The 26,599-nt window shown below is 49.1% G+C and overlaps 2 protein-coding genes and 1 pseudogene across 2 annotated transcripts in view; 1 reads left to right on the top strand and 2 right to left on the bottom strand.

Moving 5' to 3' along the window:
• LOC144141271 (lysosomal acid lipase/cholesteryl ester hydrolase-like) overlaps positions 1 to 23,326 on the top strand; it is a 61,880-nt gene extending 38,554 nt beyond the window's left edge. Inside the window, exons 7-9 of the mRNA XM_077672848.1 lie at positions 6,382 to 6,453; positions 20,491 to 20,559; positions 23,011 to 23,326. Of these exons, the coding sequence (XP_077528974.1) occupies positions 6,382 to 6,453; positions 20,491 to 20,559; positions 23,011 to 23,265 (396 nt within the window). The 3' untranslated portion in view covers positions 23,266 to 23,326. The remainder of the gene's footprint in view (positions 1 to 6,381; positions 6,454 to 20,490; positions 20,560 to 23,010) is intronic.
• LOC144141694 (uncharacterized) lies at positions 14,902 to 15,847 on the bottom strand (annotated as a pseudogene).
• LOC144141692 (uncharacterized) lies at positions 16,898 to 18,855 on the bottom strand. Its single transcript, XM_077673211.1, has 2 exons — positions 18,214 to 18,855; positions 16,898 to 17,185 (listed from the first exon to the last, which is right to left on the bottom strand). Exons 1-2 carry the CDS (start codon positions 18,853 to 18,855, stop codon positions 16,898 to 16,900), a joined length of 930 nt encoding a protein of 309 aa, XP_077529337.1.
• Positions 23,327 to 26,599: the final 3,273 nt, after the last annotated feature.

Below are 26,599 nucleotides of genomic sequence, written 5' to 3'. Positions count from 1 at the left end.
GGCATTGTCCACTGGTCCCGTGACACTACCACCCCGGGCAAAGACGACCGTCCCGGTCGAGGCCATAGGGATACGACTCGAAGGCGGTGCCGTTGATTCCTTTCACCTGCGAGGGTCCGGGTCGGCTGCTCGACCTTATCTTAGCAGTGCTCGAGTGCCTGCCGCAGTAGCGCACGCGGTTGCTGATAGGTTGAGCGCAATTGCAGAAGACGGGGCTGTATGGTTATATGTGCATGTACGACGATCACCTTTGTTATTGGGGCTTCTCAACCGGGTAGCTCCACGCAGCTTTTGGTCCACAAGCTGTTGCACCAGTATCTCAATTTTTCTTCGGGGCAAGGCCTTTCCTGTCGCGGAGAATCCTTCGGTAGCAACCAGTGCGAGTTCGATAATGTCGTCGCACAGCCCTAAAGTTTTGACGTCGATAGCTGCGGTGAGGACGCTATGGGATGAGTATATACAGTGAATCCTGGTCGCCGCATATGATGGTGATGGTCGTGGTAAGCACCGGCCCCGGAACAGCTGTGACCACCGCCGACCCCACGAGGCAGCATCCAAAGCCCTCGGAGAAGCGCCGGAGATCTGGGCGGGGGAACTTCGTCGGCTCTACGTCTGGTCGTGGCTGGTCAGTTCGTCTGGTCTCGGCGGGGCATGGGCTGGGGACACGGGACTGGGGAATGGTCGCGCCCATGGCTCACCAAGGCTGGGGCGGGCCGACGCTTTCCAAAAGCCAGGGTGAGACGGCTGCATGAGTCGAGGCGAGGTGAAGCTCGGGGCCGGGATGGGACTGTACCCCGCACGCTCCACCAAAATGTTACGCGGCGGCAGGACATGGATGAGACGAACGATGTAATGGGGTGGAACGATCTATGTACAGTATTTACAAGCGGCCATGGCCGAGTCCGCTGAGTCTGCACGCGACCTCTTCCACGTCCTCTTCGATGCCGAGCTATGCCGCCATGGGGCATTGTCCACTGGTCCCGTGACAATATATATATTTATATATATATATATGAGGGGCTCGTTAGGAAATACAGAAAGAAATGCCGGCAGTCTACAAGGCCAAAGAAGGCATAGGGGAATGGTTAGACAAGTTTTTACCGTTAGTGACGTTACATTATTTTTTTATTAATACGTGAGAAAGAAAGAAAGAAAAACACGCGCCCAGAGTGGGGTCCGAACCCACGCCTTTCGATTAGATCTCGAATGCCTTACCAATTCGGCTATCTGGGCGACTGTGTTCTCCTTCACTTTCTGGGGTATTTATATTTACCACAACTGTATCTGACGCTCGAGGGTGGTAGCCAGCGCCACTCAGACTACACGGGGAGAACCTTCTTTTCAACCCCCGGGGCGTGACTCAAACGTCTACAGCCTGTCATGAGCGGGTCAACTGGTGGGGAACCCTCTTATGCTACCTTGGCATCAAGGCTGCCAGAACCGAGGCCCTCGCTAAGCTTTCGCACGATAATAAGGTTTGGAAATGAGGGGCTCGATAGGAAATACAGAAAGAAATGCCGGCAGTCTACAAGGCCAAAGAAGGCATAGGGGAATGGTTAGACAAGTTTTTACCGTTAGTGACGTTACATTATTTTTTTATTTATACGTGAGAAAGAAAGAAAGAAAAACACGCGCCCAGAGTGGGGACCGAACCCACGCCTTTCGATTAGATCTCGAATGCCTTACCAATTCGGCTATCTGGGCGACCCGCTCATGACAGGCTGTAGACGTTTGAGTCACGCCCCGGGGGTTGAAAAAAAGGTCCCCTTCTCCCCGTGTAGTCTGAGTGGCGCTGGCTACCACCCTCGAGCGTCAGATACAGTTGTGGTAAATATAAATACCCCAGAAAGTGAAGGAGAACACAGTCGCCCAGATAGCCGAATTGGTAAGGCATTCGAGATCTAATCGAAAGGCGTGAGTTCGGTCCCCCCTCTGGGCGCGTGTTTTTCTTTCTTTCTTTCTCACGTATTAATAAAAAAATAATGTAACGTCACTAACGGTAAAAACTTGCCTAACCATTCCCCTATGCCTTCTTTGGCCTTGTAGACTGCCGGCATTTCTTTCTGTATTTCCTAACGAGCCCCTCATTTCCAAACCTTATTATCGTGCGAAAGCTTAGCGAGGGCCTCGGTTTTGGCAGCCTTGATGCCAAGGTAGCATAAGAGGGTTCCCCGCCAGTTGACCCGCTCATGACAGGCTGTAGACGTTTGAGTCACGCCCCTGGGGTTGAAAATAAGGTCCCCTTCTCCCCGTGTAGTCTGAGTGGCACTGGCTACCACCCTCGAGCGTCAGATACAGTTGTGGTAAATATAAATACCCCAGAAAGTGAAGGAGAACACAGTCGCCCAGATAGCCGAATTGGTAAGGCATTCGAGATCTAATCGAAAGGCGTGGGTTCGGTCCCCACTCTGGGCGCGTGTTTTTCTTTCTTTCTCTCTCACGTATTAATAAAAAAATAATGTAACATCACTAACGGTAAACACTTGTCTAACCATTCCCCTATGCCTTCTTTGGCCTTGTAGACTGCCGGCATTTCTTTCTGTATTTCCGAACGAGCCCCTCATTTCCAAACCTTATTATTGTGCGAAAGCTTAGCGAGGGCCTCGGTTCTGGCAGCCTTGATGCCAAGGTAGCATAAGAGGGTTCCCCGCCAGTTGACCCGCTCATGACAGGCTGTAGACGTTTGAGTCACGCCCCGGGGGTTGAAAAGAAGGTCCCCTTCTCCCCGTGTAGTCTGAGTGGCGCTGGCTACCACCCTCGAGCGTCAGATAGAGTTGTGGTAAATATAAATACCCCAGAAAGTGAAGGAGAACACAGTCGCCCAGACAGCCGAATTGGTAAGGCATTCGAGATCTAATCGAAAGGCGTGGGTTCGGTCCCCACTCTGGGTGCGTGTTTTTCTTTCTTTCTTTCTCACGTATTAATAAAAAAATAATGTAACGTCACTAACGGTAAAAACTTGTCTAACCATTCCCCTATGCCTTCTTTGGCCTTGTAGACTGCCGGCATTTCTTTCTGTATTTCCTAAGGAGCCCCTCATTTCCAAACCTTATTATCGTGCGTAAGCTTTGCGAGGGCCTCGGTTCTGGCAGCCTTGATGCCAAGGTAGCATAAGAGGGTTCCCCGCCAGTTGACCCGCTCATGACAGGCTGTAGACGTTTGAGTCACGCCCCGGGGGTTGAAAAGAAGGTCCCCTTCTCCCCGTGTAGTCTGAGTGGCGCTGGCTACCACCCTCGAGCGTCAGATACAGTTGTGGTAAATATAAATACCCCAGAAAGTGAAGGAGAACACAGTTGCCCAGATAGCCGAATTGGTAAGGCATTCGAGATCTAATGGAAAGGCGTGGATTCGGTCCCCACTCTGGGCGCGTGTTTTTCTTTCTTTCTTTCTCACGTATTAATAAAAAAATAATGTAACGTCACTAACGGTAAAAACTTGTCTAACCATTCCCCTATGCCTTCTTTGGCCTTGTAGACTGCCGGCATTTCTTTCTGTATTTCCTAACGAGCCCCTCATTTCCAAACCTTATTATCGTGCGAAAGCTTAGCGAGGGCCTCGGTTCTGGCAGCCTTGATGCCAAGGTAGCATAAGAGGGTTCCCCGCCAGTTGACCCACTCATGACAGGCTGTAGACGTTTGAGTCACGCCCCGGGGGTTGAAAAGAAGGTCCCCTTCTCCCCGTGTAGTCTGAGTGGCGCTGGCTACCACCCTCGAGCGTCAGATACAGTTGTGGTAAATATAAATACCCCAGAAAGTGAAGGAGAACACAGTCGCCCAGATAGCCGAATTGGTAAGTCATTCGAGATCTAATCGAAAGGCGTGGGTTCGGTCCCCACTCTGGGCGCGTGTTTTTCTTTCTTTCTTTCTCACGTATTAATAAAAAAATAATGTAACGTCACTAACGGTAAAAACTTGTCTAACCATTCCCCTATGACTTCTTTGGCCTTGTAGACTGCCGGCATTTCTTTCTGTATATCCTAACGAGCCCCTCATTTCCAAACCTTATTATTGTGCGAAAGCTTAGCGAGGGCCTCGGTTCTGGCAGCCTTGATGCCAAGGTAGCATAAGAGGGTTCCCCGCCAGTTGACCCGCTCATGACAGGCTGTAGACGTTTGAGTCACGCCCCGGGGGTTGAAAAGAAGGTCCCCTTCTCCCCGTGTAGTCTGAGTGGCGCTGGCTACCACCCTCGAGCGTCAGATACAGTTGTGGTAAATATAAATACCCCAGAAAGTGAAGGAGAACACAGTCGCCCAGATAGCCGAATTGGTAAGTCATTCGAGATCTAATCGAAAGGCGTGGGTTCGGTCCCCACTCTGGGCGCGTGTTTTTCTTTCTTTCTTTCTCACGTATTAATAAAAAAATAATGTAACGTCACTAACGGTAAAAACTTGTCTAACCATTCCCCTATGCCTTCTTTGGCCTTGTAGACTGCCTGCATTTCTTTCTGTATATATATATATATATATATATATATATATATATATATATATATATATATATATATATATATATATATATACAGTGAATGATACGACCCCCGTACCCGGACGTACTTTGACCCGCTTCTTACGACAGATCACGGCAGTCCCGACAAACTCCTCATAGAAACAATGTATTAAAAATCCCGATGATATGACGCTTGGGTGGACGCTGTCTGCTTCCTACGACGGATCTTTCCGCTGATGACTAGGCATTTTTCTCGTATTTTACAGCGCTTCGCCGCCTCACCCCAGCCTTTCTTTATTCGTTATCCCCGTTTGACGCGCTTGTTGTGCAAAGTTCCGCATGCAGGCCAGCCCACTTGCTCAAAAGACACAAGCAAGCACGCGGGCACTCGTGAGCCGGAGTTAATCGTGATGGGAAAACGCGGCAGCAGTACGCCAACACGCCATCCCCAAGAAGTCGAATTTCAGGTGGCAGGTGGACCATGAAGTTCAAGCTCCTGTCGAGCCGCCGACGAACACAAAAACAATTACGACGCAAACCTACGGCCCTGACCGAACATCCATTTTCCACGCCAGCTGGATCCAAGTTGCTTCTTTACCGATGCTCTTTCATCCTATAACCATGCTGTCTGCTTATCAGTGTCTTTAAAAGCCGCTTGTCACTGCGCTCCTCTCTTTGTTAAAGGGACACTGAAGTGATTTTTTCAAGCAACCGTTTTTGCTTGCGCTGCACAGGCTGGCTCAAACTAGCACACTTTTATCGTTTATCCTTTTGATAAGTCAGCAGTTATTTCATAAAGCCCGATAGAAGAAAAACTACTATGCGCGGTCTGCGGCGGCCACGCCAACGAAAGGCTGTGACGTCGGAAGGAGCTGCGCCGTGATTGGACGATGTCCAAGATTAGCATTCAAGCAAGTTTAGGTTCGTTTTTGTAAAACAAAATGCTTGACATCCGACGTTATCGTTGAACGGGCATTCTTTTAAACCGGAGGAATCGCCAAACCACACTTCTGCCATGTTTTTGGTCGTAAAATGCATAAGATATGCCTCTCAAGAGGGCTTGGAATAGTAGCAATCACTACCCGGGACCTACGCAGTGGATGAACGCCCTCCGCGTCACCGCAGACGCTCAAATGCCATGCGCTTTCACCTCATATTTGGAGCTTGCCTCACTCATGTATGTATCGTAAAAAGCGTGTTCGCAACAGGCCAAGGGTCTGCTTATTCTGGCCTGTGCCCTCTGCCCGCAAGCAGTCGGTGCTCATGACAACAGCACGTCAACTTGAACTCGCTAGCGCGTCAGTGTCAATCTGCGCGCGTTCTGCGAACTCGCTCGTGGAGCAGTGAACGTTACTGCCCGAAAATGGTGAACTCTGTGTAGAAACCAGGTGGAAAACGAAAAATATCAACTTACAAAAAAAGAATGCACCCTCAGGAAATCGAACTTGCGACTTGCAAAATTACACACCTGAGCTCAGCTGATCGACAGCCGACCAAAGCCGCAGCCTCCCACGCATGCGCCGCTGGGGCGTATTGGGCGATGTGACTCATTTTGCTGCCAGTTCGCCGTGAAAGAGGAACGCCGCGTTCGCCTAGAATGAAAGCGAGGCCGTGACTCCTTCTGTGAGTGGTACACGGGACCGAACGGTTTTGACCCGTGGTCGGCAATACAGGTACATTAAAGGTTAACCAAGCGAAGCCAAGACTCAACCGTGACTAAGCCAAGCGTTTGCTTTGCATATTCAAAGTTAGCTGAGGTAAGCCGCAACCATTTTACACCGCTTAGGGCGAGAGTTCATCAAGTACTACATGCGTGAATTCAAACTTGCCTTAGAGAACACCTTTTACAATGATGACATTTTAAGCGATACGGCCAAGAATCTTTAGACTTAATTCGAATAAAAATACTTGAAATACGCATCTTCTTTCAACACAGACTCGCATTCCGGTATATGTCGCCAACATTCCCGTGGGCACGTCAAGCCAGAACGCCCTTCATTTCACCCAGGTGAGAACCAGTCGATTTTTATAAACGTGCTTGGCTATTAGCTTTATTACTCGAAACGATTGTATTGCTTGAAAAAAGTATCGACGTAAAGAGCAAACAAAATGCCTCGTGGTCAATAACACTTCTTAGGTCTGTCTATTTTATTTTGTAATCTAATATGCTTTTACCTTCGAGGCTATCGATGGCTTAACTTGATAAACAAATACCATTCTCGAAATCAAACTAACCACTGCCGCAAACGCTCGGTGAACGAAGCATCGCGTAAGCTGTCGTAAAAAACAACTAAGAGGCATCCTTTGAAAAAGACATGTGAAATGCAGGCGATGAACTATTTAAATTTTAAAGCTCATTGTCATTGTTGTGGAGCAAAATTCCGCTTGTTGAGTTTGTAGAGCTCCACAAAATCTGTACGTGAGAAGAAATGCAGAGAAACGTATAAATTTGGTTAGATCTGAGGAAAGTATAATTAAGAATTTACGATACTATACGTTGGAGCTGCCAAATCAGCATTTCATTCCGCGTTAGGGTGCAAGTACTCGTCTATATTGGGGCTGTGAATAGAGGAATTACTCGTTTCAAAGCACCTTCTTCCCAACATCGTACACCAGAAATTTATCGCGAAGCAAACAACATACATCGATATTGCCGCGAACCATGTATGGGCTTCCTTATTTATTGTTTGTTTTTACTGCCGGGCCACGCCCGGCTGTGTTATCTGCGTTCCAAGCAAAGCGCGTCTTCCATTCTTTATTTTTATGTCGCACGGGCTATCACATTCAGATAAGCAAACTGTTTCGCCCTAACGTCGCTAGCCCAAACTAATCTTCTGTGATCTACAATGTTCTGGATGTGAATCGACGGTTCTAGAAACACTCGCGCCGAAAGATAAAAAGGCTGCAGAGCAGACGCCTCGGCATTCGATTCTGCGACGCTCGCCGACGCAAGTCACTTTGTTGACCGCTGCTTCGCCCCCTCTGTATTCTTTTGAGTTGTTAGGGGAGCACAAGTTCGCTCCAATAAACTTGTTTCTCCTTCGAGACAACTGCGTCGTCATTGGCTTCGTGACATCTGGTGGAGGTGCGGGGTACTCACCCTTTGTGCTCTCTACGACGTCTGGAAGCCGCCAAGCCAGCCTAACCAGAGAAAGCCGCCGACTGCAAGGAGTGCTACCCGAGTTCGGTCTCATGCCAGAAGGGCCCATGAGAAGGAACGCTGCAACCAACGCCATGGTGCAAGAACAAACGTCGCCAATCGTCCTGCAGCAGCCCCGGGAACCCCCATCGTTCCGGGGAGCCCCCGCTGAAGGCCCCGAAGAATGAAGAATGGTTGGAGAAGCTGGAGCGCGTCCGCATCTTCAACAGGTGGGACGACGAAGAAACTTTCCGACATGTCTTCTTTTACTTAGAAGATGCTGCTCGAACTTGGTTCGAGAACAATGAGAGTTCTTTGACCGACTGGAGTCAATTCAAAAGGGAGTTCCTTAAGACCTTCAATACCGTTGTGAGAAAAGAGCGAGCTGCGCTTTTGCTTGAAACTCGAACGCAGCACCCCAACAAAGGTGTCGTGATCTTCGTTGAGGAAATGAAGCGACTTTTTCGCCGTGCGGACCCCGAAATGACCGAAGAAAATAAGCTCAGGTTTCTAATGCGAGGAGTGAAGCAAGAGCGTTTTGCTTGTCTAGTCCGTAACCCGCCGAAGACGGTGGCTGAATTCGCGTCTGAGGCGGCCGCGATGGAGAAGACGCTAGAAATTCGAACGAGGCAGTAAGACCGCCCGGTCAACGCGCTGTTCTCGGACACCATCGGTGCCGCAACTGGAAGCTCCGATACATTGCGCGAGACCATTCGAGCAGTGGTCAAGGAGGAGCTTCAGAAGCTTTTTCCAACAACGCCGCAACCTCAAGTGGCTTCTCCGACTGACGTCATCCGTGAAGAGGTTCAACAGGCGCTGGTAACTTCTACGCCTTCAGAAGCACCCCGTCAGCCCAAGCGATGACCTACTCCGCAGCTCTTCGTCAACCCCGCCCTGCTCCAACCCGTCGTCAAGAGGCCCCGCCATACCACCGTCCAATGCCGCCCGCCCGACGCCATGTAGACCAATACCAGACGCCAAGGAAGACCGACGTGTGGCGAACGCCCGATAATCGCCCGCTGTGCTACCACTGCGAAGAGGCCGACCACATCTACCGTCGCTGCCCTTACAAGAGGCTCGGTCTGCGAGGATTCTCCGTCGACGCACCACGCCCCCGACCCGGCCAGCGCCCTACTGAGATCGACGAATACCTGTCCAACACGAACCGAGGACCTGCCCGCTTCAAACGTTCGCCGTCGCCCTACCGGTACCAGTCGCCAAACCGCCATAACACAGCTGACTTCTCACGTGGAAGGTCCCCCAGCCCACGCGGGGGAACTAAAAGCAGCAACTTTTGGAGGTTAAGTTGCACAACAGCAAAAAAATGAAAACCCTCCAACGACGCAAGGCCGCACCGAACACCGTACCTGCAGCCCAACGACTCGATCTAACCCGGACGTGACTCCCGAACCCGACGACGACACGACGCGACGCGTACACGAAACGACAGAGCCTGCCGCTGAGAATCTAACGAGAATGACGACGCATGGTGCCCGACCGTCAGCACGCACAAGCCGAGATACATCGCCCCGACGCACCAGAAACTCGAGGAAAGCGGCGTCCGACGTCCAGTTGTCCATCGACGGCTTTGACGCAGTCGCACTCATCGACACGGGAGCCGACTACTTGGTAATGAGCGGCTCATTCGCGTCGAAGCTGAAGAAAGTTACGACAACATGGGATGGTCCGCATATGCGCACAGCAGGAGGCCATCTCGTAACGCCAAGTGGAACGTGAACATCACGCGTCACCATTTGCGGCACCACGTACCCTGCTGAGTTCATTATTTTGCCTAACTGCTCCCGCGACGTAATTCTCGGAATGAACTTTTTGATGGACAACGGCGCAATAATTGATCTGCAGACCAAGTCGATAACTTTTTCCTCCGATCACTCCACGACGCCGCAGCCGAACCCCGATCACAGTGCTGCTGTCAGGATCGCCGACGATCACATCACCCTGCCACTCCGCGCAAGCTTGATGATCGCCGTCTACTGTGAGGATGCTGCTTCTGACATCGAGGCTATCGTAGAGAGTGATCGAAGGTTGCTTCTCGACCGCGGTGTCTCCGTCGCAAGAGGCACTGCGCACTTTAAGCAACACCAATCTCACGTTTTGGTCACTAATTTCACCGAAGAGTACCAGCATTTAAACAAGGGAGCTGCAATTGCGTTCCTCGAAGAAACGCAAGAAGCAAGTAACGTGATCGCGGTCGCCGACTTGGAACGCACACCCGACGACACCTTCAAGCTTCCGCAGCCCTTCGACGTATATCCGGCGCTACTGCAAGAACAACGGAACAAATTATTGGCTTTGCTGCGTCGCTACAGGGAGTGTTTTTCGTCGAGTTCAAAATTACGTCAGACAACCCTAGCGAAGCACCGTATTATAACTGAAGATGGAGCCCGACCTACCCGACAGTCACCATACCGCGTCTCTTCCCACGAACGAGAAGCCATCCGGACTCAAGTCGACGACATGCTCAGCGACGACATTATACAGCCATCGAAAAGCCCCTGGGCTGCGCCGGTCGTACTCGTAAAAAAAAAAGACGGCACATTAATGTTCTGCGTTGAGTACCGGCGACTAAACAAAATAACCAAAAAGGACGTGTATCCCCTGCCACAAATCGTTGACGTCCTTGACCATCTCTGCCATGCCAAGTACTTCTCATCGATGGATTTGAACACCGGCTACAGGGAAATTGAATTGGACGAGAGATACCGAGAGAAGACTGCGTTTATAACCCCAGACGGCCTATACGAGCTCAAGGTGATGCCTTTTGGGCTGTGCACGGCGCCAGCAACGTTTCAAGGAGTCATGGACACTGTGCTAGTTGGCCTGAAGTGGCACACTTGCCTCGTATACCTCGACGACGTTGTGGTATCCGCCCGGACTTCCGACGAACACCTTGCAAGGTTGGACTATGTTCTCGAAGCCATTCGCACGTCGGGGTTAACGCTGAAGCCCGAAAAGTGCCGTTTTGCGTACGAGGAGCTCAAGTTTCTGTGCCACGTCGTCAACGCCGCAGGAGTACTACCTGACCCGGAAAAAACTACGGCCATTGCGGACTTTCCAAGGCCGAAAGACAAGAAGGGTGTGCGAAGATTTCTCGGACTGTGCGCATACTACCGGTGCTTCGTCGCAAACTTCGCCCGCATTGCAGAGCCAGTCACACGGTTGACGAAAGATAGCACGCCTTTTAGCTGGGAAAACGACCAAGAAAAGGCATTCTGCGAGCTGCAAAAACGCCTGCAAAGCCCTCCCCTGCTCGCTCATTTCGACGAAAACGCCGAAACAGAAATGCACACCGACGGCAGTGATATAGGCTTGGGGGCCGTTCTCGTCCAAAGGAATAGCGGTAGCGAAAAAGTAATCGCCTTTGCCAGCCGTGGTCTCTCGAAGGAGGAGAAAAATTACTCAGCCTCTGAAAAAGAGTGCGTCGCAATTATATGGGCCATTTCAAAATTTCGCCCATACGTATATGGTAGACCATTCAAGGTTGTCACAGACCACCATGCGCTGTGTTGGCTCGCCGATTTTAAGGACCCCTCTGGCCGTCTTGGGCGGTGGAGCTTGCGCCTGCAAGAGTTCGACGTTACAATCGTCTAGAAATCCAGCAGGAAGCACTCCGACGCCGACTGCCTGTCCCGCGCCCCGTCGAACCGCCACCACTGGACTCCGATGAAGACAGCGCGTTCTTCGGAGTCGTTACGGAGAGCGACGTAGGCGCCCAGCAGCGATCCGACCCCGACTTACGCGTCATGATCGACTACCTCGAAGGACGAAATGTCGCCGTGCCTAGGGCGTTCAAAAGGAACTTGCCAGCATTCAGCCTCAAAAACTCCGTCCTCGTGAAGAAGAATTTCAGCCCCGGAACGAGAACGCATTGCCTACTTGTCATCCCTGCAGAGCTGCGTGACGAAATTTTGGAAGCGTGCCACGACGACCCGTCTTCCAGACATCTAGGCACAGCCCGCACTATTGGAAAAATCAAGGCGGGGTACTACTGGCCCGGCCTTACCTCTGACGTCACCCACTACGTTCGGAGTTGCCGTGACTGCCAGCGACGAAAAACGCCGCCGACAAGACCCGCCTCCTTTCTGCAACCGATCGCCGTCCCGTCGATTCCTTTTCAACAGATTGGAATGGACCTTTTAGGCCCGTTCCCTACGTCACGATCACAGAACAAGTGGATTGTCGTGGCGACAGACTACATGACGCGCTACGCAGAGACCGCCACTCTTCCGAGGGGCACTGCACAGGAAGGCGCAAAGTTCTTCATAAGCGAAGTTGTGCTGCGACATGGAGCCCCGGAAGTCCTAATCACGGACCGCGGAACGGCCTTTACTGCGGAGCTGATGCAAGGAATATTACGCTACAGCAACACGGATCACAGAAGAACGACGGCGTACCACCCCCAAACGCACGGACTAACAGAACGTCTGAACAAGACAATCGCAGATATGCTGTCAATGTACGTTGATGTTGAACATAAGACTTGGGACGAAGTGCTCCCGTATGTCACGTTTGCGTACAACACGGCTATCCAGGAGACGACGCAGCTGACGCCGTTCGAGCTTGTCTACGGAAGACGGCCAACTCCGATGCTCGATGCCATGCTTCCGCAAGCAGAAGACAACGACCTCAACACCGACGTCCAAGGATACCTTCAGCGTGCGGAGGAGGCCCGCCAGCTGGATCGAGTTCGTACAACGCGCCAGCAGCTCGTGGATGCCGGGCGCTACCACCTCCGACGCCGAGACGACGAGTACCACCCCGGGGACCGTGTTTTGGGTTTGGACTCCCATCCGACGACGCGGACTCAGTGAAAAGCTTCTGCGGCGATATTTCGGACCCTACCAAATTCTACGACGTGCCGGCCAACTTACCTACGAGGTGATCCCCGATGGTGATTCCGGAACGTCACGACGACGCACGCGGCCCGAAGTCGTCCACGTGGTTCGCTTGAAACCTTACTATGCAAGATGACGGACTTTTGTTGTTGTTGTTGTTGTAGTTTTTTCGGACTGTCTTTTATTTTACCATCGGGTCGATGCACTCTTAGAGGGGGGGTAATGCCGCGAACAATGTATGGGGTTGCTTAATTAGTGTTTCTTTTTACTGCCGGGCCACGCCCGGCTGTGTTATCTGCGTTTCAAGCAAAGCGCGTCTTCCATTCTTTATTTTTTATGTCGCACGGGCTATCACATTCAGATAAGCAAACTGTTTCGCCCTAACGTCGCTAGCCCAGAATAGTCTTCTGTGACCTACAATGTTCTGGATGTGAATCGACGGTTCCAGAAACACTCCCGCCGAAAGATAAAAAGCCTGCAGAGCAGACGCCTCGGCATTCGATTCTGCGACGCTCGCCGACGCAAGTTACTTTGTTGACCGCTGCTTCGCCCCCTCTGTATTCTTTTGAGTTGTTAGAGGAGCATAAGTTCGCTCCAATAAACTTGTTTCTCCTTCAAGACAACTGCGTCGTCATTGGCTTCGTGAAAATATCTATATATTATAATGCTTTATTATGTGTGTGCAATACCGCGATGTTTTGGGGTGAACCACAGAATTTCCAAAAAAATTGGCGCAGCGAGCTTTAGTGGTGCAAGGATAGAGGAAAAGCGAAATTGGGGGCCGACTTAGCTTCTCCACAAACAGACAGCGGTTCTAGGAGAGAGGGAGCAGCCGGACACCACCAGAGCAAAGCCCTTTTAGAATGCAGCATAAAGCAAAGATCATTAAAATATGTACAATAATTGATTCAGAAGCAATCGTCGTAATCCGTTTTGTCGTCGACTTTCGACGGCACAGCCGCGTAGGGCAAATTTTTTTTAGCGTGTCCTTGCGCCGGTGGACCTAGACTTCAGTTGGTGCGGTGGCCGTCTGCACGTGTGGATTGTGATGATGATGACGGTGCCCTGAGTGGTTTTGGCGTCGTACCCACAAGAGGGATTGGCCAGGGCTAACTCGGTTGTTGAAATACGTGAGGACATCAAAATGCTAATTTATTTCCGGAGAGTGGCCGTAAAAGAATACTTCATTATGAAAAAAAACGAATTACCCATTAATTAGCTCCCTTCAGCAATTAAGGGGATGGCTTGACAGATTTATGGCCGTCGTCTTCGTCGCGGCGGACCCTTGGCGCGCCGGTCACTGCACGACGACGACGACGATGAAGGCGGTAGCTCCTCAGCACAGTTTCTTTCTCACAGTTAGCGCCCATTTCCTGGCCAATCCCCCTGAGTGGGTATGAACCATCTTTCTCGCACCAATCAACGTTGTGGCCTAAGCCCCCGCGAAAGCCTGGACGACGCCGGGAGGTCGCAGCGAGGCACGCGCTTACTTGCGCTCGGTGTTTTCTCTCCGACGGACGGATTTCTGTCGGCGTAAACAGCTCTGCTGTTAAAAGTGCTGCACTGGAGCAGTGGAGCACCATAGGTTATCGGGTAGATCATAGGAATATGATAAAGGATAACATTATTTTACTTATTTATTTATTTAATAATACTGTTAGCCCCAGCGGGGCCGTTACAGGGTGGTAGACAACAAAAGAAATAACACTAACAAAGCTTCTCAGCCCGATACAAAGACGCATTTTCATACACAAAATCAAAACCAAATTTGAGCACAGATACCATTTGCACGCAGTGGCAGGCTATAGCGACAATGAAGACAAGCAACACGTGTTCAACAACGGGGTCTCATCGGCCAAGCAACATCCCCATTTGTAGCAGGGGTATGTGTAGCAGGACGACCCAAAAAGACAACATGACAAAATACTTTTGACCTATTTACCAAAGGTATGGTTGCAGACGTTTTAAGGACCATTCAAAGCTGTTTACTTCACCCTTGAGGGGCAGCACTGCTTGGGGAGGGAACGTTAAGGAACAGCAATATACTGTCGCATTGTGCTACCCTTGTTATTTTTTTCCACATATGCTTGTACTTTGTTGTTCACTCCAGCACAGTAAGGGGCTTTCTAAACGGGTGATTTATAAGAACCTCTTGAAAGCGACAGCCAGGAACATTACTGAGCAACTGGCATTTATGGGTAGGAAATAAAACGAGCTGTTGAAACGCAAGTTGCTTAGAGCGTTGGCTTCCATTGTTGCGACAATCACCGGTCACTAAACGCCAAGCAGAAGCGGCAACGTCTGCAAAGTTATTATTCCGACATAAATGTTGTGTTTTATGTTGACCCCGACGCTGTTTTCGTCGGGGCCAGAGCAGACAACACCGCAGCCGTCAACGTCACAACACGAAGTACTTTATTCAAGCACGCCCCCCCCCCCTGTGTCCCTTGACACGGGCGGCGCCACCAGACAGCTGGCTGAAACCAGGTGACACCACAACACCTCCTTCCTTCAAGAACTTGTGTAGCTTTACAAGTTCAGACGGGCTGGTGGAACTACACGGCGACCACTACGCGTTCTCACAACACCATCGTCTCGATGGTCACTGCCGACGTCTGTTGCTACGTTCGGTGCAGCGTTCGGTATCTCCACCGTTGGATTTGCAGAAGCACCCTGCGTTGTGTCCATAGGAATTCCAGGGTCTGTTTGATGCGGCTGTGAGAACCCGGACAGGTGTCGCCGATTACGCTGCAGGACTGCACCTTGATCAGTCTCTACAATATAATAGCGAGGTCGTTGGCCCTCACTTAACACCGTAGCTCGAACTCCTTCAGGTCGAACCCACACTCGTTCTCCCGCCTCCAGCAGAGGCAGTGGCCTGGCTTGATGGTGCTGGTTGAAGTTGCACTCACTTTTCATCTTGTAAGATGCATCCCTTCTGGCCACTGTGTCTCTAGGAGGCCAGGACGGTTGCAGCAACTGTTTCATCTTCGGTAAGCGAGTTCTGAGTTGCCTTCCCATTACGAGTTGAGCTGGGCTGAAGCCATTCACGCCCGGAAATCTCTGTAGCTGAGTAAATCTGGATGTGGGTCACTCGATTTGACAAGCAGTTCTTTCATCGTGCGGACCATCCTTTCAGCCTCTTCGTTTGACTGAGGAAAGTGCGGGCTGCTGGTCACAACGGTGAACCCATAGGAGTCGGCAAACCTCTTGAGCTCATGGGAAGAAAAGGGTGGCCCGTTATCCGATCTCACAACTTCTGGGATACCATGTCGCGCAAATATGCTCTTGAGCACCTCGACGACTGCAGAAGCTGTGGACGACCGTAAGGTAATAACCTCAGGGTAGCGGAAGTAATAATCCACGAGGAGCAAAAACGTTTGTCCTTTGCTGTGGAAGAGATCCATGCCCAGGACATCCCATGGGAGGCTCGGTAAGGGTGTGGAAATAAGTGGCTCCGCTGGATTAATTCGAGTGTGTGCACACTGTTCGCATCGGGCTACCATGGACTCGATGTCTTTAGCAATCCCCGGCCACCACACCGAGTCTCTGGCTTTCGCTTTGCACCGGTTTATACCTTGATGTCCTTCATGCAACAGATGCAGGACTGCTGGTCTCAAGGAAGTAGGAACTACAATGCAGGGGCCTTTGAGCAGAAGCCCATCACAGACTGTGATCTCATTAGCTACCGCAGCATACTTCGTCAAATGTAAGGGCAGCTTCTTCTTATGAGGCCAGTCACGTTGGGCAAAAGAAATAAGGGATGTGCACTCGCCATCCGTGCTCTGGGCTCTCTTGACGTCATCCGAATTCAATGGCAAAGTTGAGGACGCGTTGCTAACAACTTCTGTTGCGAACAACTCCACTGAGTCAAGGGGAGAAGAAACCTTCGGTGGTATCCTTGAGAGAGCATCAGCAGTTGCTAGTAGTTTGCCTGGGACATACTCCATGGTGAACTGGTAGTGCATGAGCTTGAGGCGCAGTCTTTGAACACGAGGAGGGAGCGTATCCAGTTCCATTTCGCTAAACAGAGTGACTAGTGGTTGATGATCCGTTTCCTCGGCAAAGTTTTTGACCCGTACGAACTCATCGAACCTGCGCATTGCCCATGTCGCCGCCAGAGCTTCCTTCTCTGTCTGACTATACCTCTGTTCCGTGACCGTCATGGAGCGAGAAGCAAAAGCCACTGGTCAAAGTTCTCCTGAAGGCTGCGTTTGAAGTAAGAGTGCTCCGAGTCCAAAAGAACTGGCATCCGCCGAAATCGTGGTGGCGTAGGATGGGTGATATTCAGCCATGCACCTATCTGATACCAGCAGTTGCTTGATCTTGCTGAAGGCTGACTCTTGTTCGTGGTGCCAGGACCAGGCCGTTTTTTTGCTCAGAAGCGCACGCAGGGGTGCTGTAATCTCGAATATGTTAGGGAGGAACCTAGCTAGGTGGTTCACCATCCCGAGAAGTCAGCGAAGTTCGGCGATGTCCTTGGGCGCTTCAAGAGTCTTGATAGCCTCCAACTTTTCTGGATCGGGTCTGATGCCATCGGCTGAGACAACCACACCTAGGAAAGGCACTTCGGACACACCAAAGCAGCACTTGTCTCGATTTAGAGTTATTCCGGCTTTGGAGAGACGACAGAGGACTTGCTCCAAACGGGCATCGTGCTCTTCCTTGTCGTGACCGAAGACTAGGATGTCGTCAATCATATTTGCAACACCTTCTTGACCTTCGAGGATCCTTGCCACCTGTTTCTGAAAATATTCAGGAGCCGACGTGATACCGAACGGCCGGCGACAAAAACAGTATCGACCAAAAGGCGTTACAAATGTCAACTCTTGAGACTCTGGAGCAAGCTTGACCTGGTGAAACCCTGCTGTAGCGTCCAGCTTAGAAAAAAATTTTGCGTCTCCTATCAGACCAAGAACTTGCTCGACGGTTGGCAATATGTGGCGTTCTCGAAGCACGAACTCATTCAGACGAGTCAGGTGAACACAAAGTCGGTAACCACCCGAGGCTTTTGGAACTGCCACGAGTCCCGCACAACAAGGTGTTGGCTTATCTATCTGACGAATGACCCCGTCGGCCTCCATTCTGTCGAGTTCTTGTCGAACCACCCCTTGCAGTGGGTGGGGGCACGTCTAGGTGCACTGAGTGAAAATAGTACCGCATCAGGTTTCAGTTTGATTTGGTACTCTTCTTTCAGCGTGCCGAGGCCCTTAAACAGTTCCGCATAATGCTTCGCAGGAGGAGTCACTACGTCTCCAAGAAATTTAACGACCTCCAGTGCCTGCAGCGCGGGGAAACCCAGCAGTGGAGTTGTGAGTGACTGTACCACATAGAGTCGCTGTTCACATCCCTTCCCTTGCCACAAGAGCTGGGCGACGTACGATCCCAGTACATAAAGCGGTTGCCCTCCTGGACCAGTCAACAAGTTGTCCACTTTGTCGAGCTGAAGGGGTACTGCAGGGAAATCAGCTGGCACAGCCGAAACTTCCGCACCGGAGTCCACCTTGAAAGAGGCCGTGTAATTGTCTATCGTGACATTCACGTACTTGGCGTGCTTGGGTGCGACGACCGTATGCGAGTGGATAGTGGCGAGCTTGGTCGCTTTTGCTTTGCGGGAACGACGTACCTCAGCAAAATGTCCTTTCTTTCGGCAATGATTGCAGAGGGACGCGCGGGCTGGGCATTCCGAGCGCGGATGCGGCAAACGTCCGCAGAAAGAACAGGTAGCGGCGCCGGAGAGTTCTGTCTTGAGCGGCGCATACCGCTGCCTGACCTCCGGATGTCGCGGCGCTTTGTGAGCTTTGGCTGCGTCTCGTTCGACTGGCGAAAATCCTCCAACGGTTCCTTTTGCCGTTTTTTCTTTCTCGGCGTCTTCCCACTGCCGCGCCTGAGTCCAAGCTTCCTTTAGCGACAACTTGGAATTACGGCACAACTGCTCCGATAGGCGAGCATCTCTGAGGCCGACCACGAACCTATCCCACACGAGGCGCTCTTCGCCTTGAACAGACGGGTAGTTGCAGCGCTTCACAAGTCTGCATAATTCTGCGTAATAGGCGTCAACACTTTCGCCAGGTTCCTGAGCGCGCTTATGAAAGCGAGGTGACTCATAGAGCTCGTTAGCCGGGTGCACGAAGTGTTCGGTAAAACGCCTGACGACGGTCTCGTAGGAGAGCAGCTCGTCCGCAGAAAGCAAGAAAGTGATGAGCAGGGGTCGACTTTTGGGGCCCATACAGTACAAAAGTGAGCGTACGTGCACTTCAATAGAGGCGTGGCATACTCCGGAGACCGCTGCGTAGTCCTCGTAACGTGTTTTCCACGTTGACCAAGAGGCAGCGTTGTTGAAGTCGAACGCGTCGGGTTGCTGAAGCGAAATCCCGAGCCACTTGCATTCAGGAGTCTGTTGCTCGTCGGCCATAATTTCTTCTTCTGCCACAGTAAGGATACGTGAAGGCGTCTATTCGACCACTTCTGACACCATGTTGTGTTTTATGTTGACCCCGACGCTGTTTTCGTCGGGGCCAGAGCAGACAACACCGCAGCCGCAGCGTCACAACAAGAAGTACTTTATTAAAGCACGCCCCCCTGTGTCCCTTGTCACGGGCAGTGCCACTAGACAGCTGGCTGAAACCAGGTGACACCACAACAATAAAGGCTTGTATTCTCAATCAAATTCACCCGGCATCCTAATTATTAGGCGTTGGATAGTAGTAAAGCTGCACCCCCTTGAGAGCTTCGCAAAGCAGGTCCTAGAGGCGTGCCCCTATTAGACGGCGCTGGTTTCAGCAAACTGTCTACAGCACACCTCGCTCCTTAGTCATAGTTAAGGAATAGACAGGCCATTCGAGAAATCTTTGGGTGCTTACGGTAAGCTTTGGTCCAATCTCTGCGTCGGCGAAAATACGCGTCTTCTACCGCTGACAATGTCACCTTTTAAATATATACCGAAGCAATGAACCACAATTTTCCCTCTGAGTTTCAGACAGCTCCGCGTACCATGCTGGTATTTACATAATGTTTACGTACATCAAACCTTCAGTTTCAAAATTGTGGTTGGATCTTACGGAAGTTGTCACCTTCAGCGGAATTTATTTATGAAGAAGAAATTGTTCCACAACTGAGTAATCTTTCATGGCCGGAAAGGAATACCCGAAATTTGCGCAGAGCGCTTAAGAAGCAGAAAAAATCTTCTATTGTCTACGACATGGTTTACTATACGGCTTTGGCTACTTTAGGAAAACTAGATGCTTGTTTTTGGTTAGTGTAAAAAAATAAAACTGAATGACGAAAACGTATTCCGAAAAGGGTACAGTAAAAATAGCCAAGGAAAAAGGCGAAGGCGACAGAACAGCGCTGGCACAACTGCACAACACCAATAGAGAGAGAGAGGAAAGACGATAAGGACAAAAGAGCGCGAGACAAAAAAGTGCACCTTGGGTAAGGTGAAACGTCGTAACAACGAGCAAGATATGAAAACAGTGATGAAACAGCCCGCGATAAAACAGGGTGGGAAAATAGCAGAGCGCAAAAACACCGTAGTGGATAATGCCGGTTACGTCACAGGTTTTATTGGCTAGCGTACAATAATATACGTGCCGAATCTTCAAGCCACACTTTAAATTACATGATATAGACTGAGCCACCGGCACAATCAATGTGCTCATGCTTTCCAGTTTTCATATCTACAAAAACTGTAGATAATTGCTGCCTTAGAGAGTTTCAGATAAGCGCGGTGTCTTTTTGCTCTGATGTTTCGTTCTTCGCTCGGTTTTTGCTGTTGTGTACGGACCTGCGCTTTTTTTGATATGTCCAATTTTTTTCGCTATGCTTTCTAGACACGTCATGTTATAACGGTGCTATTTTGTCACCTGGGGTTTTCTATTTCGCGGTTTTTCTGTGAGCCCCACTAAATTTGTGTACACAAAGTGAACTCTACGTGAATTTTCATAATTCTTGAGAGTGTTTCCTTTGAGTTACTATCAGTAAAACACTGCATTCTTAGTGATACTGAGAATGGTTTCTGCGGAGCGTAATGTTTTTGTTTTTGTTTTAGCTTGTCAGAGCAAAAAATTTCGTCAGATATGACTTCGGCGCAGTCAAGAACCTCCGAGTCTACTCCCAGGTATGTCGAAGAGCTAAATCTTGTTAAAACTAGATTTAAGACTGTCGTTTATTTGAAGTGCTGCTATTATTAAAATGCATGTAACCCTTTTAGTGGTTTTTTTTCGGCGCCTTGTGACCCACATGAATAAAGCAAGATATTTGCACGCGGTATTTTAGATTTAGAGAGCGTGCATGCGTACGTCTTGGACTTTCGGCATTCAGGAAACCCACCTTAAATAAGGTCTTTATACATGGTACGTGTTCTTAACACCTTATTTGAATGATCACATTGCAAAAATACGACTTATCGTTGAGCTGGCTGAGTGAGAAAAAACGTTTATTTCAACTGCGGCATCTATTACTGCCCAAGATTGACCCCCCGAGGTCAGTAGCCAGGGCATTGTGGAACCGTGCACAAAAATGCGTGTTTCGCCCTGGCCCAGGGGGCCGTCTTTCTGATGAATGCGAAAAGCAGAAACCACCCGCGTGTTCAGATATCAGAGCACGTGGAATATGTCCACGCAGATGAGAAAGGTATTTAGTCTTTAATTTGGGCCGCCTAATAGCCCATTTCTAGCTTTTAGTGCGTAAAACTTTAAAATATATGTTTGAGCCGACGAAATTAGCTTAGAAGAGCATTACAAATAGTCTCTTCTGCGATTGAGTGCACTTTAACCGACTTTCCGCGACTAAAAAACTGCTATAGAAATTGGCGCGCCGAACTACGGTGTGACGGCAGGGGATACCTGGAGCGTATTGGTCTCCTAATGTGCTCGTGTCCCCAAATGGCATATTCGGGGAGAGGGTGTAACAACCACGCTTCAGGAGCAGTAAGAAATAAAAAAAAATTCTTATCACCGCAGCACACGGGGGTTAGAGCAAACAATATTTTTGAACTGATCAATAAAAAAACTGGAGGAAAATGGGGTTGGTTTAGAGGTCAATTCTGTTGGCACGTCTAAAGACCGAAGCGAGTATGCTACCATGCTCCTTTGATTTTTTCTTTCTGAGATATACTACGTACCTCTAGACAGGTTGTCCCTCACAGCCTATAAAATGTGTCTGAAATTCTTCTTCATGCCTTATGAAGCAGTTTTAAAGAGGCTGTTGAGAAGACATCATCTTATAGCAAGAGTTTTTGAAACAATTTTATTGCTTCTCTGCTGACAAATAACTGTTAGTAAGGCTAGTGACACCACTGTCCCAAGATACGCGTAACGTTAGCAGTAATGGCGCGGGTTAAAAGTTGTACTGTGATAGGCAACTCTGATTGACTAAGAAGGCAAGAAGAAGTGAAGCTTTTCCGCAACAACTGTTCTTATAAACAATAAACAGTAGATTAGACAATAAATGTCGTAGAACGTTTTAGTGCCTATTTGTACGCGCGCATCCTTAGGTCAGCAAAAAGTACTACAAAGACTTGGTTTGTTAGGGAGGTTTCAAAAGTCTCTGACCGGAAAAACGTTTCTACTTTAGAAGCAAATAGCGAAAATAGGCTTCTTTATTCTAATGCCAAATGTTACGCGAAGATCACCGCCTAGCAAATTATTGAAAGGAGAAAAATCCACCGGAGACAAAAAATAACCTCTGATGTATACAGCGAAGAAATGTGTATTGGGCTAGGCAATAAACGAGAATGGTGCTCAGGATAACCTAATGCCGCCATGACTTCGCCAAGAAAAAGGTGCAGGTAATGATGGGTAAACCTGGCTCACATCGCTAAATTTTAGGTTGTAACCGAAAATTTTGCTATTCTATTTTTACAATGCCAAAGTGGTTTTAGGGTGCCCTTACCCTTGAAAAACGGCCATATAATTTAAATTAAAAAGAACACTAATATACAAGAGCACAAGAGTTGCACTCATCTGCCTGCTCACTTTTTGTAGACGTATAATAAGGTAATAGTGAACCGCTATTGCGACGCCATAGATTTACAGCCGAAGAATTACTCGGTCTTTAAAAGTGACTACCTTACCGTGGGTCGCATCCATGAAATTTCTGCACTCATGCAAACCCTATTACATGACATTTACGGAAGAAGAGATGAAGTTGTGGTTTTTTGGAACAGAAACCTTCGGTTATAATGCGCCAAACATAGCCATTTATGGATTACCAAAGAAAGTGGTTCGATAAACACCGTTCCAATAGTCTCTCGGAAGACAGCTACAAAGGATGCATGGCAACGATATTATCATAAAGAGAGGGAAGCCCTATATCAAGATGGGTACCATGAAGGGGACACAACCTCCTAGAAACTGCAGCCAAATCGCCTGTGCATATATCTTTTTTGTGGAGAAAACCAGATGCAACCTTTCCGAATATTTTTTTTTGTGCTACAAAGTAGGTAAAACAGAACAACATATTTCCATAAAAACATTTCTAAGAAAGGTTATCTGTGGAGACGTTAACTCGTTAGCTTGTCCTAAAGCGGACTGAATAGAAAGTACGTGTGATTTTTTTGTCTGCTTAGATAACGCCACCTGCGTACCCGCTGGAGAAGATTCGAGCACCAGTGGCACTGTTTAGAGGCCTGAGCGATATTGCCACAGAAATTAGAGACTACGACGACCTCAAGCGGCGGCTGCAACATGTACTCGTGTCTGACTACACCATCTCTGACCCCGGCTTTGCACATCTGGACTTCGTCTTCGGCTTCAATGCGACAGACATACTGCACATTCCTATGATTAACCTCATGCGGAACTACACATCCATGAATCCGTGAAGTGGACTGGGATACAGTTTTAATAAAACGAGATTGTCCCGAAAATATGCAGTGCGAGATTAAACTAGAAATATAAGAAGAATTAGCAACCCGAGCGCTATTTCCAGCTTGTGTTATCCGGCACTGGCACGGAATTCAAGAGTAACACGCAGCATTTGCAGAGCCATCATTGTTCTCACAGTCAAAAAACAGTTACCAAAAAATGAAACTAAATACGTGATGCACGTTTATATGCAGTGCAGAAAAAGTGCGGTTGACTCGTGATTTGTTTATCGTAGAACGGTTCCACTATTTCATAAGCCCGATTTGGATACAGTGTCTTTGCCTGTCTGAATGAAGACGCAGTGGTGGAATGCATGCAGGTTGATAACGATTACTAGCCCTAAGGAAACGCAAAAAAATGAGTCTGGAAAGGAAATGCCTGAAATAAGTAATTGCGTAGCTTTGTGTATAGATGGTATTCACATAAAACATTTGTGGGGAATTTATTTTCTTAGCGACATTGAAAACCGCCATGACATTCCCCCTATGTCTGGGCATGGTTCCGCACAGGGCCGTAGCCAGAAATTTTTTTCGGAGGGGGTTATAGGTTTCGGGAAGGGGGTAGTTTTGCCGAGAGCAACAGTAATTATTGCTAACGCGCTGCCTGGAAAAGATTTCGGGAGTGGTTCGAACCCCCAAACCCCCCCTCTGGGTACGGCCCTGGTTCCGCATCTCGCAGAAGAAAAAAAAACAGACCCTGTTGGTCCATCGTCTGCGCCGTTGCACATAATTTTCGGCCATGGCGTAAGCTTGGTGATGCTCTGTTTCCTTTTGAGAACTCCACATCAACACCGGAGAATGGAGCTGCGGTTGCGAAAGAAAGCGGCACTACACAGGAGATGGCTACTCTGCAGAGCAGTTGCCTGCGAACAAGGATATCGACACAGAGGCACCCTCACATTTCCCACGGCATCGTCGTTCAGTCGAAAAGCCAACTATAGCTCCCGACCAATTGCAGCCGTTCACGTGCATGGCCATTGAGATACAACGGTAAGGTAGCAGTGATTGCATTATTAGCTGGGACACTAGCGGCATCTATGGCCAAATAGCCCAGCATACGACGCCGCGTCAGCAATTTCAAGGTGCCGGCACCAGCATGGCGGCGAAAACACATTACCAGGAGGACAAGGGCATAGAACGTGAACAATTGTATAGCACTAACTACCACTGATGTGCAGGTGCCGTCATCAGTAATTGGAATAAGCATTTGTGAACATCACAAAACATTTGTCTTATTGGCATTATGACAGCCATTACAGGTTTACAGGAAGCTTTTTCATTAAAGAGGGCTCCTTTAAACGTACACCAGTGCATTTAGACAGTTTCCCGAAGAAGAAATTTCAGTAAATTTACAACACCCTATCTCAATTACTTGTGACGGCCGCTGTACATAAGGAATGTAAAGAAAAAGTATACGTCCCAAAATGGCAGGCCCAATACAAAGAGAAAAATTATAGTGACGATTCGGCAGGCAAGCGGTAGAAACAACTCACTGAATTTTCCCCTGCAGTCGCGTGTGACTGGCTAAGCAGGCCACCTAGGGCATCCTCGGGACATATTCTTTGCGACAACTCGCGGCGCTGGCTTCTCCCGTAGCGGTGTGGTATTGTACGCATTTTAAAACGGAAACTCTACAGTTCGAATCCCGAAAACTGTAAAATTTTTGTCTCTTTTTTAAAGTGTGACAAGTTTTCGTGCATACGTCTTTTGATAGTACGTTGTTCCACCGTATGTTTATTTTTACTAATATCACAACATTATTTTGGGTTAGGCTAGATTGGGTTGGGTTGAGGGAGGTTGTGTTCGTTGCAGTGTGACTGGATTGAGATTATACTTGAATGGGTTTCGTTAGGTTATGTTGCCTAAGGTATTTTTTCTCAGGTAAGGTTACGTTACAGTAAACAACGTTAGGTTACTTTCGCCGTCAATTTTGTTACTGCTGGCGCTGCGTCGTGAGCACAAAACTCTTATTTTCAAAGGAAATATCCCCTGGCATTATTAGCGAATTAGAGATCAGTGTCTGCAGAGTCTTGGATAGACGGTTCTTCAGGATGCCGGCAGAATGGACATAACCGAGAAATATTGCAGTTAGAAGAAGTGCAATTACCAAAAAAAAAACAAGAGTTGAAAGGAAAGGTAAAATAACTCAGACGAAAAATTTTGCTATTTGGAGTGGCGTACGACGACGTGCAGGCCGGGCGAGTTCATGAAGGCTCTTTAGGCAATGAAGAGTCGGCGCTCAGGGGCGTCAGTGATTTCCAGTCGGGCCGTCTTCCCGACAGCACCCGCAGAGACAGCAACCTGGCAGGGCAAGCATGGCGTCGGGCTCGTGTGATGGTTCCCCTAGCTGCCCTGGGGACCATTGCTCGAGAACCACGGCTGCGCACCAGATGTAGCGACTTCCTCACAAATGCAAATTGCAGATGTTGGTGCGCAGTGGGGATCGCAGAATCGGCCTGGCGACCTTACCACTCCAGCTGTTCGTGCAGACGACCACCGCAGAGGAACCGATTGCGTGAGCCCGTTATCCAGCAAACCGCATCCGACCTCCACCCGGCCGAAATTCTTTGGTAAAACGTGCTCTTGTGCTAGTTCAGCAATTTTGTGGGTGGAAATCCTCATGTCTGCCTTTTTTTATGCGTGTAAGACATACCCATTTGGAGGTGATAGACCGTCAACTTTGTTAAGACTTCTTAATTGTATACTTCGTCAAAGCCTCTCCCGTATAATCCCGTTTCCTGTATCTCTTCTTCGACCCACATTTGCATGCCCGGCAGTGAAAAGCCCATAACCGGTAGAGGTTTTGTAGGCAAATAATAGGCCCATAAACCTAGGTTAACAGCGCAGACCATTTGCCGGTGTAGTGCATTTTTGCATGGAAACAGCATTTTGCACACCACACTATTCGCGGAAGTAACATACACCTGTGCATAGATCTCCTGGGACTTGTACTCTCAACGAATGATCCCCTTTAGAATTCACCAAAGGGAAAAATTAGGCCACTTGAGCCTTGTACACAAAGCATTTTCCCACTGTTGCTTTCAGACACAGCATACAATTAAGTCAGATTTAGGATAATTAACATTTCTGTGACTAATGTTCCTAAGGACTACACCAGGGAGTCGACGCGCCCCATAGTGAACTCCGGATTATATTTGAGCACCTGGTGATATAATGCACGGAAATCTTGATACACGAGCGTTTTTTGTTTATCAATCCAACTGGAACTCATTTGCTAGTGTCGAAGCAAAGCTTTCTGTGGCAACGCAAAAAAATTCGGTGGTCCCGTATC

The sequence above is a fragment of the Haemaphysalis longicornis genome, unplaced genomic scaffold (genome assembly GCF_048455015.1).
Source record: "Haemaphysalis longicornis isolate Haplotype H1 unplaced genomic scaffold, Haemaphysalis longicornis Haplotype H1 scaffold_6, whole genome shotgun sequence".
In the NCBI taxonomy this organism is placed as follows: Eukaryota; Metazoa; Arthropoda; class Arachnida; order Ixodida; family Ixodidae; genus Haemaphysalis; species Haemaphysalis longicornis.
Note: the sequence above shows the minus strand (reverse complement) of the source record. Positions and strands in the feature narration are given on the sequence as shown.

Bases quoted from the DNA above. Each gene is read 5' to 3' on its own strand.
- LOC144141692 (XM_077673211.1), bottom strand. From the start codon at position 18,855: ATGGCCGACGAGCAACAGACTCCTGAATGCAAGTGGCTCGGGATTTCG. The intron at 17,186-18,213 runs GTCAGGCAGCGG...GAATATTTTCAG, and splicing joins AAGCGCCGCGACATCCGGAG to AAACAGGTGGCAAGGATCCT.